This window comes from Dermacentor albipictus, chromosome 4, assembly GCF_038994185.2.
Source record: "Dermacentor albipictus isolate Rhodes 1998 colony chromosome 4, USDA_Dalb.pri_finalv2, whole genome shotgun sequence".
Taxonomy (NCBI): domain Eukaryota; kingdom Metazoa; phylum Arthropoda; class Arachnida; order Ixodida; family Ixodidae; genus Dermacentor; species Dermacentor albipictus.
Window position 1 is genome coordinate 38,101,018 of NC_091824.1, and position 15,669 is coordinate 38,116,686.

At 44.1% G+C, this 15,669-nt stretch overlaps 2 protein-coding genes across 3 annotated transcripts in view; both read right to left on the bottom strand.

The window, feature by feature from the left end:
- Positions 1 to 2,622, bottom strand: part of LOC135916752 (protein maelstrom homolog) — a 65,105-nt gene extending 62,483 nt beyond the window's left edge. The window contains exons 1-5 of the mRNA XM_065450200.2: positions 2,380 to 2,622; positions 1,907 to 2,017; positions 1,540 to 1,633; positions 1,243 to 1,386; positions 1,111 to 1,152 (exon numbers count right to left, since the gene is read on the bottom strand). Coding sequence (XP_065306272.1) covers positions 1,111 to 1,152; positions 1,243 to 1,386; positions 1,540 to 1,633; positions 1,907 to 2,017; positions 2,380 to 2,502 — 514 coding nt within the window. The 5' untranslated portion in view covers positions 2,503 to 2,622. The remainder of the gene's footprint in view (positions 1 to 1,110; positions 1,153 to 1,242; positions 1,387 to 1,539; positions 1,634 to 1,906; positions 2,018 to 2,379) is intronic.
- A 6,669-nt stretch (positions 2,623 to 9,291) lies between these two features.
- The window catches only part of LOC135916734 (beta-secretase-like), a 48,136-nt gene continuing 41,758 nt past the window's right edge, over positions 9,292 to 15,669 (bottom strand). For both annotated transcript variants that reach the window (XM_065450185.2, XM_065450184.2), the window contains one exon: positions 9,292 to 9,712. In XM_065450185.2, coding sequence (XP_065306257.1) covers positions 9,522 to 9,712 — 191 coding nt within the window. In that variant the 3' untranslated portion in view covers positions 9,292 to 9,521. The remainder of the gene's footprint in view (positions 9,713 to 15,669) is intronic.

Genomic DNA, 15,669 nt, shown 5'->3' on the forward strand with positions numbered 1-15,669 from the left:
CTGCACCTCTTCTAGCACACTTCCCTTTTTCTTCAAGCTAAACATTGACAGAATTGCCTGTCAGGTAGGGAAATAGATTAGGGCTTTCAGACTGACTCCAACCAAATAACTGAATTTTGTTAGACCGACACTTCGGAGCCCATTCGGCTCCTTCCTCTGGGGGGTAGTTCTTCGGGGGGTGGCTTAGGGGGGTAACATAAACCGCTTGAAGGGCAACCTACCCTCGGTGTATGTACATGGCCTTGGCGACATGACGAAAAGAAGAAAAGGATGCCCAGCCAGGTAGACTCCCACTCTGTTCACCAACACAAAAACATTGGCGTGGCCCTGTAACCTCCCCCATTTCCTCGCCATCCATCAGCGGCACTTTCGAGGGCCAAGCCATAGAGAAAGAAATTGCCAAGCTTCCCCAGCACCAGTCATTTCATCCCCTCCTCCCCCCCCCCCGCCCAGTGCCACGGCAGCCCTCAATCCCCCCCCCCCCTTTTGTTTCTCCTCACCTTCCGTGCTCCCCTTTCTTTCTTTACAAAAGAACGTTTAAAAGCTGCACACCGCCACCTCCCGAAAAACTACCCCCCGAGGAAGGAGCCAAATGGGCTCTGAAACGTCGGGCTAATAAAATTCAGTTATTTGGTTGGAGTCAGTTTGAAAGTCCTTCCCTCTTTCTGTGTTGATATTGCTTGTGAGCGGAGAATAATGGAAGAATCTGTTAGGGCAATCACGATGCCCATCAGACTCGCGGTTTAACTTCCAACACTTCCGAAGCTACGTCAGATGCAGCAAATCCACAACAAATTCACATAGAACTGTTCACGTTCGCAGGCATGGCACAAGAAAGAGTACAATATCTCAAAGAAATGCTCATGAAGGGTACGCAAGCAGAAAAAGGAATGGTGCCCTTCTTATTTTGTTTTCCCATCTTGCTGCAGCACTACACAACATGTGGCCAACCAGGCTATTGGCCATGTGATTGCATGTTCCTTTTTTCATACAGATGGTGACTGCACAAACCGGACTAAGTAAATCGCAAGCTTCCTAGTATTACCAATATACACATTGCTAGGGAACAAGTCACTGCTCAAAGCTAACGTAAACAATAGTGCAACTTACTGTGGTCTTTTGCGGCACTTGCAAACCCAAGCGGTATTGGACCTGAGAACAAGTTACTGGAAATTAATATCAGAAGCTACAATGCACAAAGCTTCCAATTAAAAAAGAATATTAAAAGAAGCAAGCTCATACCTGGGTCGATGAACTTGTGGAATGCTCTAATGAAACCTTGTTCGACTGAGTACTCTATCAGTCCTATCTCCAGTGGGTAGTAGATGCCATTCGCCTCGCAGAGTATATTGAAGGACACTATATAAAATGGCCATCTCTTAATGTCTAGATGTGAAAAAAAAAATGAGGAATGTCATAGGGGGTGGGGGTGAGTTGATAAATCACAATCAGGTGAAACGACAACACAACGGCGACGAGCATGCTGTTACTTGACACTGCATTAACAGTGACTATGATTAATGGCAAAAGTATACGTACCGTCAACTGTGCCTATATCGTCTACGTAACGTTGAATACTATTTATCATGTCCCGACGGAGCTGTATCCGCTCATCTTCTTCTTTCAATACACTCTGAAAACGGTACGTGCACTTGCTTTGTGAACTCAAAATGACAAAGGCGCCAGAACGAGCGAGCCTAGTTTTTTGTCAGCATCTTCTACTTGGTTATGGTGCAGGCATAACGACAGGGACATAGAATGGGTCATAGAATGGCACATTAAACAAACACAGCGCTATGTGTTCGTCTGATGTGCCATTCTACATCCCTGTCGTTACGTCTGCGCTGTTGAAAAGTACATGCCAGACCAACAAGTCCATGTGGCTACCGTATGCATGTTTACTCACGGCGATGCTGCGACCATCTGAAGTGAACTTATTGTGTAATCCTCCTTTTCCGCGCTCCTTGAAGTCGTTCGCCATGGCTTCGTACACTGCTTTTTGCTCTTCTGTGAGCGTCTGCAAAGTAACGCCAGTTTTTCTTTTTTTTTTTCTTTTGAGCTCGTAAAACAGAACTACAACAATGAATGGCAATGCAGTACGACGCTTCACCGCATTCAACTTCATCCGCACGGGTAGCAGAAAGTGCGGCAACGCGTGACTGCTGCGTTCACGTATCGAAACCGGCAGACACCGGCCGAGACACACAAGAACGCGGCGAGTGCACGCGCAAATGACAAGGCGTTACCGCAGCGTCGCTGACAGCGCCGTTGTGCTGGTTAAAACTGCTCTCCAGACCTTCGAATAACGAATAAGGTCGAAATCACCGAACGAAACTGTCAATTAGCGACTACACGAAGGGACCTCGGGCGCCGGCATACCTTCCACTTCTCTCCTGCTTCTTCTCGGACGGCGTCCAGAGAGCACGGCAGGTTGCGTTCCTTGCGCTCGTTCTGAAGCTCTCGCATGAGGAAGAAGAACGGTCCTTTCTTTTTCGGAGCCATCGCGTGGTGTAACCTGCGCGCGAAACGCGAGCCACAGCACACCACGTACCAGTACGCTTGAAAACTCGCCAAATTATAGCGGCAATTGCGATTGTCATTTCGGCGTGGTGATGATGATGATGATGCCAGAAACTAGAAGCTGCCCCGGCCCTTGTGCCGGCCGCGGTGGCCGCAGTTGTCTCCTCGCCATAAAGAGGAAATTAGTATGTTCTTCATTTTGTTTGTGCATGTAGAAAGGAGGCGTTCCTTTCTTCTTCCGTGCATCTCCCTGTATAGGCTCCTATTTATCCAGAAACATCCATCACCTATTGGAGCTCAGGTGCTGTCCAGCCAAATGGTTCAGCCCATGGTTTTAGCCCATTCTCTGCCATTTGCATGTTTGGATGTTCTAAAAAAACACTTATACCTGTATCGCTGAGCTTACCTCGTCCGTTTTGGGCTGAAAGCTGCTGCAACTTATTTGAACATGCTCAATATGGTTCACATCAGAACGTACTCGGTCGTCGCCTTGTGTCGTCGTGCAGGCATCCCCCGTGAAGTGGGTGTCGTATGCACGGATTTTGATATTTTATTGCCCAAGAATAAAGCAGAAGCGCAATGAATATGGAGGAGGTGCGGTATACGGCTTGTTTATTATAGCATCGGGCGCCTCGGTACGAGGCTTGATTCACAAAGAGACTACTATCGCTCAAAAATTTGCTGAGTAACTTTATTCATACGGGTCAGGTCGATATGTCATGTATCCGGAAAAGATGGAAAGAAAACCTATGTTTATAATGTGGAAAAAATGTATATGGGACTTTTTGACACTATGACATTTCGGACCCTGTAGCACAACGGTACATGTGGCCGTGCATAAATTCACAACCTTCCTTCAGGGTGCACCCCAGGCTGGTTGCACCACGACATGACGGAAGGCCGACATATGTTAAAGTAGCAGTACTATCATTTCTTTTAGAGTCATGGCTTCAACAAAAGTGGAGAGTGGTCTAGCATTACAGACTCGTGCTTGAAGCGCAAATATTTGGCAAAAACTATGATTACCACCTGCTCGTGTAAAGGCTGTAGGAATTTGAAACGTTACAAGTCCCAGCAAACATGTCTTTATTTGATCGTCATTTATCTTCGATGAAGTAGACTGCGGATTTCTAGAGCTATATATTGGCTTTGCATAATCTACCAATCAGCAGTTCATTGTTCCTAGGAGTTCGCATGGAGGGGTGTGTGCATTTGTGTTTTCTTTTGATGTGCTGTGTGACTGGGACACTTCCAGAGTGTGTTTATGTCATTAGGATACACTCCGCATTTTTAGCATTAGGGTACCTTCCAATTTATTAACATAATAGTTGTAGTTTTTCTAGTTTACCATATTTAGTGCTCTTATTTATATTCCATGCCTGGCATCTGAACACATCTTGGGAGCATTCAGGTGGCTGGTGAAGCAACCTCTTCCTTTTTGTAGGAGTGTGTTTTGTTCCACACATAAATCCACATATCTTTTGTTTAAACAATCATGCTGCCTAAGAAGTGACACAGCAATCGACAATAATGCGCCAATGGTACTTTGCGTCTGCCCAGGCGTGTGGGGCCACATGGATGCGCTCTTGACCAACCAACAAAAATTTAGTTGTCTTCAGAATATCCGCAACTACTTGGCGATTTCGTAGTCCTTATAAAAAAAACAAATAAATCTAAAAAGTCTAAAGAAGCCTCCAGGGTTGGTGGTGACCCTGAATGTGATTTGAATGAATCAGTGGGTCACATAGCCATGCTGTAGAACTAGATGATAATGACCACAGTCAAGCCAAGCTGGTTTCTCAGTCTACTAATATAAATCAATGCTCCAAGGCATCTGGTGACATTGCCAATGAAACAGATAGTTCTTTTTTATCAGTTTGATGACCAGAACAGTACAGAAATGGCTTTTGCAGAAGGTGCTGGTGGCCATAAAAATGCACACGGCAGTCACCCGCTACAAGACCTGCTTGCCACAACAGTTAATTTTGCTGCAGAGGATGGGCTTTTATGAAAAGGTGTCAAAGCTCTTTAGAACCTGACTGTATATGTTCTTGAAAGGAACTATGTTCCTGCAATCATTCAGTCAGTCAACAAACTTTATTAAGGTCCTAAGGAGCTAATAAGTCGTAGTTGCAGGCCACTCCCACGTTGGGGCCGAAGACCATGGTCCGCTGCCCATTAGTGGGCCCTTTGCACAGCCCTTAGTTGGTCCTGGGGATCGCCGCTTTTAAGAGCCTCTTCCCAGTCTTCTTATTTACTAAAAGAGGCGTTTTGTAACGCAGAAAATTGCCAGAGCATGTGTGCTAACGAGCAATACTCTTCATTGCACTCAAGGCAGCGTGGGTCGATGTCCGTAGCAAAGCGGCTAAACTTTCCTCTCGAAGGGAAAGATCTCATTTGTAACATTCTCAATGCGGAAGATTGAGGTCTAGTTAGCTTTAGGTGTGGGAGTGGGAATTGCCTGCGCCCAAGATGATAGTGTTTGACTATTTCATGAAAAGAGTAATGGGTCCGAGTTATGCTCACAATCCTGACTGTTTAGTGTATCAGGACCATTGCAGAATGTTAGACCTTGCGCTTGGTCATGAGCTAGCTCATTCGGGTTGGGTTTGCTGGGATGTACATTGGTTTCCATGTGTACCGGGAACCATACGATAGCATGAAAAGCATCAGGCAGTCTTTGCTTGACTATAGCCGCCACCTCTTTCGAGATTAGGCCAGATAGAAAGGCTCGTATGGCTGATCTTGAGTCAGAGTAGATGTAATTAAGTACCTTTTTAAGGAGTACATCGGCTGAGGTGCTGAAACCGGAAAGTTTCACTTCTACTGCACAGAATGCTCAATGTGGCTTGGAAGGAAAAAAGAAACAGCATCGAGGGCTGCTATTAAGTCTGTTATAAAACTTAAAGGGGCTGCAGAATGCTTCTTGATGGCCACTTTCCTTTCTTCCATTGCCGCTCAAGCAGCCACTTGGCTATCTCCTTGCCATTACATCTGTGACATCTGTACCCGTGACAAGCTCAACTGATGGTCAGTTGTATAAGGATGTTAGGATGAAGGAGTCAGACCGCACGTAAGCATTTATGCTCAATGTGGAGGAGGCATCCATTTTCAAATTATCTCAAGTGTACAATTTGACATGACCGACTGACCATCAACAGGTTACCCACCACATCCGAATAGCAGGAACATTCTAATGCAATGTCATGCGCGTAGGAGGAGAGGCGGAAGGGTGAGCAGCAGCAGGGTAAGTGGAAAGCTATGACTGACTTCGACAATCATCTCCGATGACTTCTGCTGAAATTTTATCTTCTTTTGCCCCCCCCCCCTTCATTCTGTCGCTCTAAATCATGTTTTTCTTTATGCACCCCCATGTGCATTGTGGCAAACTTGTACCTGTTTAGCCTCCTTGCCTCTTCTCATCTGGTACCGTACACCATGTGGCATGTATGGACTTCATTTGATTAAGCTGTACATGAAGGGACCATGGAAATTTGTTTTATCAAATGTTCATTTTAAGTTCATTGCCATCTATTTGGAATTCAATTTGACACAATTTATTTTAAAGGTACTTGTCACTTTAAGATGACGAGACACCATATATAGTGATATATCATCGTTTTGTGTGTAACATGCCAGGTTAACATATTTTATAAGCCTTTCAGCTTACAGTTTTCCAATTACGCAGCATTTTGTAAAGGTCATCCACAGTTTGACCATATGCAAATATTGCGGACGTTAGAGTTGCACTGAAAGGTTGATTGCATGTGTGTGTGGGAACCATCAAGTATCCAGCAGACGAAGTTGCCGATAAAAATTATGTCAGACATAGTACTCCTGCAAATGGCCGTAGCTATAGTATCCAAGACAGCCACCAGTGGCGTGGAAGGGGAACCTCTGCTGATCAACCTGGGATGCTTCAATTTGGTAGCTTACTCCTGATTGCTTAAATGACATAACTTAACAGCTTACTAAGCTTTAGCTAATAAATGTCAATGAGCCATATAATGTCAAGACAAGACACCCTAAGTGTTCAAGATGCTTGACACCTGCGTTCAAAATTTAAACGGCAACCAAATTTTTGACCACGACCGATGAATTGCGATGAAAGAATTAACAGATTATTCAGGAGGTTAGTCAAACAATTTGTCAGCCCTAATATAGCGTCTTTTAAAGGCACAGCAGCAAATATCAGGAACTCAGCTGTCGAAATATGAGGTGTCCAAAAGGTTTGCAGCTATGCCAGCAGTCATGACCATACATATGAGGTGCTGTGGAACAGCCTTGTAGAAATACTTTGAAATGCTTTTTCATGCATATACCGAGACTTTGCAGAAAAGGTTTGCAACTGTGGTGCAAAAGGCTTTGCATTCCATTTCTATATCAGTCTGCTTACGTTCACTGGTCACTTGTGCAAACTATGGCATGCTTTACTTACCCATTTGTCTTAAGAGTTATAGCACAATGTTCAGGTACAACTGCTCTGTCTAATGTGATGGTGGCATTTTGATCGCTGCATCCAGTGGCCTTAAATGTTTAAAAAAAATTACTGCTGTTACAGACACTGAAATTTCTATGCATACATGCGGGAAGTCACAAAAGCAAATCTGTTATCTGAACACACTTATTGGGCTCTATCTGTGCCTGTCGACTTATGCAGCAATCTCCACAATGCCATAAACATAATTTTGGCAAATAAGTTCTGCACTCATCTGCAAAGTGGAGGAATTGTATCTCAGAAGAAGGGATGTGCGAATATTCGAAACTTCAAAAACTACAAATCGACTAGTCCTTGCTATTGTGAAAACTATGGCATGCTCATTGCACATTTAGCTTCAGATTTATAGGACTTCCAATTCTATTCAATATACAGGGTTAACAATGGTTAATGGAGTCTACGGGAAGCAAGACAGATGCAGGTGGCAAGTGTCTTGAACAATTCTGCTACAGGAGCACCGTGGTTGTTGCATGGAGGCACCAGTTTGATGCATGGAGGAACTCCATGAAGGAGCTCATCAATTTCCAGCCATTCATGCCCTTCCTTTTGGCAGGTTGACAAATTCTGTTTCATGGACATAGGCAAAGCAATTTATCATGTGGACAATTTCTCAGTGGGTTACACTGCTGAGCACAGGAATGTGGGTGTCTGGAGGTACCTAAAGGAAAACTTGAGGTGTTTTGAGCACACGCATCCCATTGTGCACAAAAATTGTAGGACGCTTAAGCTTCGCCTTCGAGAGTGGAACGTGAAAGCGTTCCCATCAACCCGCCAAGGGGTGTAAGACAATGCGCTACAGCGCAGCGATCACTTATGAGGTGCCCCGCATCGGACTTTGCACCCACCAATCACGCGGTGAGCGCCGAGCAACGCAGAGTTGGGCATGGCAACGAAATGTGTGTCTGAGCAAGCGGAACAAACCAAAGAACTCGGTGTCTCGGAGGGAGAAACGATCTACGCGAGCCAAACGCCGTGATCGGCACGGACAGCCGGGCCGCAACGCGCCATGAAGGCCGACGCGATCATGGGGCTGACGCCTTGATGGGATCATTGTCTATCTCACTTGGGAGCACCACGCAGACGCATGACTCCTCGGAAGCAGCTCGGCACACATCGCAGGGGACGCCTTCCCACCAGAGGCGCTACGGCATCACGTAAGAGGCGTCCCGCATGGAACGCTGCACATAGGAATCGTGCTGTGAGCGGAAGGAGGAGCCGCGTCGCCTAAACAGAGGGTTCGAGTGACGCACGCTGGAAGTTGAAAGGGGAGAGAGCGAGAAAACTTATTAAACGCAAGGGTGGTGGGGCATCCTCGCACCGATCCCCGCACGGCCCAAAGGGGAGAAGCGGGCGAGTGGCGCGCCACGTGTTGGGGCAGTGCCGCGCATACCGAGGAGGGGGTCTTTTGTGTTTGCCGCAAGATGGCTCTGCGTGTGCGCAGAACAAATGTAGCGGAAACCTACTTTGCTACTCGTGTAACTGCGACTTCTGCAAGTTACACGCTCATAATTACCGATATACACCGCAGTATAACTTTCTACGACACGTTTCTAAGGCAACAACGCATTCACTTGAGGCGCTTTTGTACCGCTTTGAACCATCGTACTCGTGGTTGAGTGGTAGCGTCTCCGTGTCGCACTCCGGAGACCCTGGTTCGATTCCCACCCAGCCTATCTTTCAAGTTGTTTTTTATTTATGAAGTGCCTCCCGGGATTTATCGCTCACGGCCAACGCCGCCGACACCAGGTTTTCTGCAACACGAGCTCCTTAACGCTGTCGCATTAAAATCTGTTTCGTCAAAGACACGGAGTACTATATAAAAGTCACTGCAATGAATGAGCATACAAGCTCGCCTGCGATGCACGTACGCTTGGCTGTCGAGACGTCACAATTGTCACATTCCAAGTATGCAATTGCAGACTCTAGAGAGCTGGCAGTGCTAAGCTGGGGCTAGTTTTTTTTTCTTGCTGTGTAGCTCATTTCTGCAAATTTTGTTACCTCTGAATCTCACGGAAATCCCAGTGTTCCTTGTGCTATTGCTGGCTACCTGTACGCTGCAGGTGACGTCGTCTGTGAAGGTAGCGAGACTGGCTTCCTGAAAAGAAGGGTGCATGGGATTTTCTTCGAATTTTCAGCTGTTCTCAGTTTACAGCTGCATAATACTTTGGTGATGAAGACATCACCATGTGGTCTGAACACCGCACTTGTCTCTTTGCAACATCCATACCTGGTGTGGGGCCCTTTCCAGGGATATATGCAAGCTGAACAACACAGAATGTAACAGACCACCTTTATTGCAGTACAAAATGCATTCCTAGTCACAATGTAAATGTTTGAAAATACGTCCAGGTAAAATTGAGGTTAAAAGCAGCAACAAATAAAGGTGTGCAAAGGTAAAAATTGTAAAAGATGCAACTAGTGAACAATAAAACGTTGGCACTGGCCAGACAAGATTAAGTGCCCATAAAAAAAGAAAGAAAAATAAATGCCAAACATACTGTGGCTAAATGTTGATAAGCCCAACTCCGTCGGAAGATCCCCTGGACCTGAAAATACGTATCCTACGTTTAAGCCACAACAGCCCTACGATGACAACTGGCATGGCACACATGATGCATATGAAGACGATGATGTAGACAAAGACGGTCCAAGTCTTGGGACCCATTGTCGGGAGCTCCCAGACGCATGAGTGGCCTGGAAAAGATGGAGCAATACATTGTCTATTTGCATGTTCATCATCATCATCACCAGCCTATTTTACGTCCACTGCAGGACGAAGGCCTCTCCCCGCGATCTCCAAGTACCCCTGTCGTGCACCAACCTATTCCAACTAGCACCCGCAAATTTCCTAATTTCGTCGCACCACCTAATCTTCTGTCGTCCTCTAGTGCACTTCCCTTCTCTTGGTACCCATTCTGTCACTATAATGGTCCAACGGTTATCTACTCTACACATTACATGACGTGCCCAGCACCATTTCTTTCTCTTCATGTCAATTAGAATGTTGTCGATACCCGTTTGCTCTCTGATTCCAACCGCTCTCTTTCTGTCTCTTAAAGTTATGCCTAGCATTCTTCGTTCCATCACTCTTTGCGCAGTCCTTAACTTGTTCTCAAGCTTCTTTGTCCGTCTCCAAGTCTACCCCATATGTCAGGACCGGTAAAATGCACTGATTGTATACCTTCCTTTTCAATGATAATGGTAAGCTTCCAGTCAGGAGCTCACAATGTCTGCGGTATGCGATACAACTCATTTTTATTCTGTGAATTTCCTTCTCCTGGTCAGGGTTCCCTGTGATTAGTTGACCTAGGTAAACGCACTCCTTCACAGACTCTAGAGGCCGATTGGAAATCCTGAATTCTTGTTCCCTTGCCTGGTTATTCAACATTATCTTTGTCTTCTGCATATTAATCTTCAGCCCTACTCTTACACTCTCGCTTTTAAGGTCCTCAATCATTTGTTGCAACTCATCTGCAGTGTTGCTGAATGGAACAATGTTGTCGGCAAACCGAAGGTTGCTGAGGTATTCGCCATCAATCCTTACTCCTAAACTTTCTCAGTATAATAGCTTGAGTATTTCTTTCAAGCACAGAGTGAATAGCATTTGCGATTGTGTCCCTTTGTCCAACTCCTTTCTTTATAAGTATCTTCCTACTTTTCTTGTGTAGAATTAAGGTGGCTGTGAAATCTCTGTAGATATTTTCCAAGATATTTACGTAAGCAGTCTGTACTCCTTGATTACACAATGCCTCTGTGACTGCTGGTATCTCTACTGAATCCCGCCTGATGAAGCCCGTTCTCTACTGAATCCTGCCTACTGGATCCCGAATTCTCTTGAATCCCGCCTAATGAAGCCCGCCTGTTCCCTTGGTTGACTAAAGTCCAGTATTGCCCTTATTCTATTGGAGATCATTTTGGTAAATACTATATATAACACTGGGAGTAAGCTAATAGGCCTATAAAGCTGTAGTGGTCGCCACATATCAGCTGACCTGTGCTGCCCTCTGGGCACGAGCTATGGAGCGTGTGAAGAATAAAACACTTGACATTTGGTTGTCAAAGAGGTATGCTTGTCGTCTCGCATGCTCCACACCTTCGTCGACTGCCAGCACGGCCTGACAGTAACGCCACGTGATATGGAATCAGGAGTGGGATTATTATTATTATTAGCACTGTTGGATTGTTTTCATTGCCCTTACTTCACTACGAAAGTAATTGTGCTGACCTTCTGTTTCTTCTCAAACTCCTTCATGGCATCCTCAACAGCCCTGAACTCCTCAGTTGTATCATGTTTCGTACGCCGCGCAAGATCGCCTGAGAACATAGACCTTTCCACGTTCCTGCCTGTCGTCACCAACACTCAACCAGCTACAGAATACAGGGCCCTTATAATTCTTATTTTCATGATCTTGATATTTTTGACAACTCACTGTCACGCGTCTTTTCCGAGCTTTGAGTTATTCTGTCATAGTTTTACATATTTGTCAAATGCCTTTCTCCTCCCTTTTCTTTTATATTGACTTTGTGCCTTCCTTTATGCACATTTTTCAAGAGTGTTCTTTTTACTCATTTTTTAAAACTTATATTCCCCTGCTGTTTATTCCCCCCCCCCTTTTTTTAATATATGATTCTCATGGTTGTTCCTGGGCATGGTAAATAAATGATTGATTGATTATTACTATGATTATATGTGCTCCACTTCAAGTGCTTTGCACACATCACAGTCTGGTGAGCCCACGCGTTGGATGCGATGCAAACGTTGTCACATTAAACACCGACGCAATGCTGTATACTGAAAATCATACTAACGGTGCTGCTACTTTTAAAATCACAGGATGATAGAGTTTGTATTTACAAATGAGGTAAGCATAGTTGAGCCACAAGTGCAGGCAATGCATGGATTGAAAGCTCCAGAAGGGGCGGCCATCCTGAACCGAAAACTGTTTTATTTTTCTTTAAGTTTCACTCCGGAGTGAAATAAATTTCTGGTTTTCACTTCTGGTTCAGTACCCTGTTCTGTAGTGCATAAAAAAAATATATTGACTTTGAGAAATGTCTCCTTCGATGTTCAACGCGTCGAACATGCAGTCACCTTTGCGATGTAATTTTTTATAACTTTTTCTTTGAAATTTCTTGCCAGTAGAATTTGTCATCAACATTTCCTTTATTTTTTCCCCTTTTCCAATTCAATCTCTACAACCTGTGCCAGTACTTTTGATTTCATAATTAAAAAGTAAAGTTCCTACAGAATTTTGTTTGTATGCGCTTACTGATAAAGCATGATCCAGCAGGACTGTTCTAAGAAGCTGTAGAGTAACTTTGCTGCCAGGACGTAGAAACCTCAATTTAATGAAATTGCAATTTAACAAAGTTCCTTGCTGTAGGAATCCTACAGTTCTACCAAGGTTCAACTGTACTTGGTTTCTTAAACATATCTGGTGCAATTTTTCTCATTGATGTAACAATTCTATGTTACATGCATCTTAATGATAAAAGCTGCTAGAGTTCTTGACAAGGAATCGAAGGTTTTTTTTTTTTTTTTGCCATGACCTGCCAAAAACTTGAATTGTGTTGTAAGCAGCATGTGGTTCTTCAAATTTCTCAATTCACAATAGTAATGGTGTGAAATGTCACCAGAGATTACTTGGAGACTCCAAAAACAGAAGGCATAGGCCTAACCTTTGCATGATGCAACACATACACTCGTGAAAGTTCAATGAGAGAATATTCATCAGCATGAAGTCGAGAAATTCTGTAAATGGCATTGCTGAATCTTACATTTTTTAAAATAGTTTTGTTTGTTTTTCTCGATGCCAAATATTTCACGCAACACATTACAATTCCTACAGGAATAACTGGACTAGAAAAGAGTTCAAAGATTCATGCATGGCTGATATCTCCGTGGTTCGATTCCTGTTGGGCGTTCATCATCACTCTTTTTATCACAATTACCACTCCCGCAAATGTGTGCACAAATCATGCACTTTGCATCGTACAGATTTTAGCGCATTGTGATTAGAAATGTAAGGACTGGGAATAAATACAGAAAGATTGGGAAAAATACTTTTTCTTGTTCTTTTTTTTCTTTCTTTAGCACAGAAAAAGTTGAAAAGTTGAAAAGTTGAAAAACATTCATAATTTTCACATTCCTTTATACTTCCCATTCTCTGCCATGCAGTCTACAATCCTAAAAGCGACAACAACAATGACAGGAAAACGGCAGCAAAGTTTTTGAGCGTCTTCGTTATATGCTTTCGGTTTTGTTTTGAAAACACAGAACAGCTTTCAAACATAGCAGAATACAGGACACCCTCTGGGTTTTCGTCCAGGACTAGCGTCTGGGACTCTGTAAAATGTGCGGAACCATTACCCTAGTGGCAAGGCCCTTGAACTGATCAGCCGCTGATGCCTATTCCTTTAAGGCTACCGCAGATACCTTCGCCATCTGCCATTTTGAACGACACTGGTTTTTGTTTGAAAATGTTCACCGAAAGCTTCTCCACAGACTCCCAAGCAAACATGCTTGAAAACTCACCTACGTACAATCAAATTTGAATTATGAGTGTGCGAATATTCGAAACTTTCGAATAACAAATCAAATAGTCAGTATTCGTAAACGCGAATATTTTTCGGATATCTCAAAGCGTCAACTGTGCTCCATTAAACATAAAATTGGAACAAAATTACAGTGAATTTTCAGCCGCACAGAATAGACATAAAACATGAGAACTTGCGTAGTGGAGCAGGCTGCGCCGCTTAGGTAGCCATACTTTACAAGCAATCATTTGCACTCTCTGAAGAGTCCTGTGCATGAGAAGGAACTGCATGCGTGCTCCTAATGCTCGATTTGTGCTTTTAATAACAATGCCTTCATAATGTACTATGTAATGACAGAAGCGTGCCAACTTTAAGAATACTAGGATTTGAATCGTCTTATACTGATTGTGAGAATGGCTGTTCATTATTTGAAAACTATTCAATATTCGACTCAGTCCCAAAAATCACTATTCGTACACCCCTAATTTGAATGTGGAGCAGCTGCAATCGATTCTAATGCGAGTGTGTCCAGCGAGAGTGACTCGGACATTCAGTGACCTTTTTCTCAGTTATCAGATGAGCAATCTTTCGTAGAAGGGGACATGGTGTTCATTCCACTGCCTTCGTATTCCAAGGATAATTATTCTTTTTGTTGCCGGAATAATAAATATAAGCTATTTTTATTGGACTTTCAATTTTTTTCAAAGCATCTTGCAGACAAAAAAATGTGGAAAAAGAACGTCCTCCTTCTTCCTCTCGCTCGAGATTTCTCAAAATTTTTCATCCCTAGAGTGATACAGCACAGACTGCTTATAACATAAGTCGCCGGAGCTGGGAATATCTGCCCTGTAAACGACACCTCACTAAACCCAAACAACATTTCTTTTTAAAGAATGCACACATGCAAAACATGTACGAGGGCAAATCAGAAAGTCTCTGTCCCTATCTTTTATTAGCCAAAATAAGATACATATCGGTAGTTACATATATACGTACTATTCTACGTACCTTACACTATTTTTCCACATAGTCCCCACACAGGTTCAGACATTTGTCCCATCGCAGCACTAAATTTCAGATGCCCCCGCGTCGCCAGTCGGCGACGCTCGCGGCCTCCTCGAACGCACATTGCCATGCAGGTCTTCACGGCCTTTTGCAAAACTCGCAACACCACCGCCTCACACTTCCTCAAGCGATACACCTTTCCTGATACATGTGGACTGCACTTCCCTGTGGATTTCGATGGGCGTCCGTTCCTGGCGCCTTAGAAAACAAATTACACTTCGTTGCTCTTATGCTTGGAACTGCATCTCCCTCATCGCTCGCCGCTCGCCACTCGTACAGTCTCCGCCCCTTTCTGCTGTTGCGCTCCTTGAGAAAAGTGAATTCGCTACTGCGCTTTTCTGTCGTAGCGAAATAATGCGGTTTCCGCAGGGGAATCCCGCAGAAGCCACATTAGAACCGGTATTTTGTCTCATGGGCTTGCATTATCATCGGTATGCGTACATAGATTTCCGTGGGAAGGTAAACGGGAGTCACAAAAGGCTGCGTTATAGCCAGTTCAGCATATTTTATAAGTGGTCTAAGAGGCACTATTATGTCATTTCTATGCAACTGCAGAAACAGGTAAGATAAAGAGAGCCTGACAATTGCTTTGGCATTGCTTTTCGGATCTCGCGCCTGCAATTTCAACATAACTACCGAACTTATTCGATTATAAGGTGGTCACGATTATAAGGCAAGGGTGCAGTAGAAGGCTTAAGAAAAATATTGGGTATGCTCACTAATACAAGGCAATATCAAGTAGCCAACAGATTATTCAAGCTCGGCAGGAATATCATGAAATACCGAATAATCGGCATGATGAGAGCAGGTTTTGTGCGAATTTCACCTTGAGGCATGACTTTACGGCAGCACAAATCTCGCCTTATGTTGTGGCTTCATGGTAGCACAGAAACCGCCGCTTTTATTTGAGTAAATACGGTATGGACATAACGCCCACACGACACATATATATTGAAAATGCTAAGAACAAATTCCTACTACAGCAGACACATCTGTTACACAAGAAATGCTGGAGGGACACCGAAGAGACAGTGCCAAGTCAGCACACT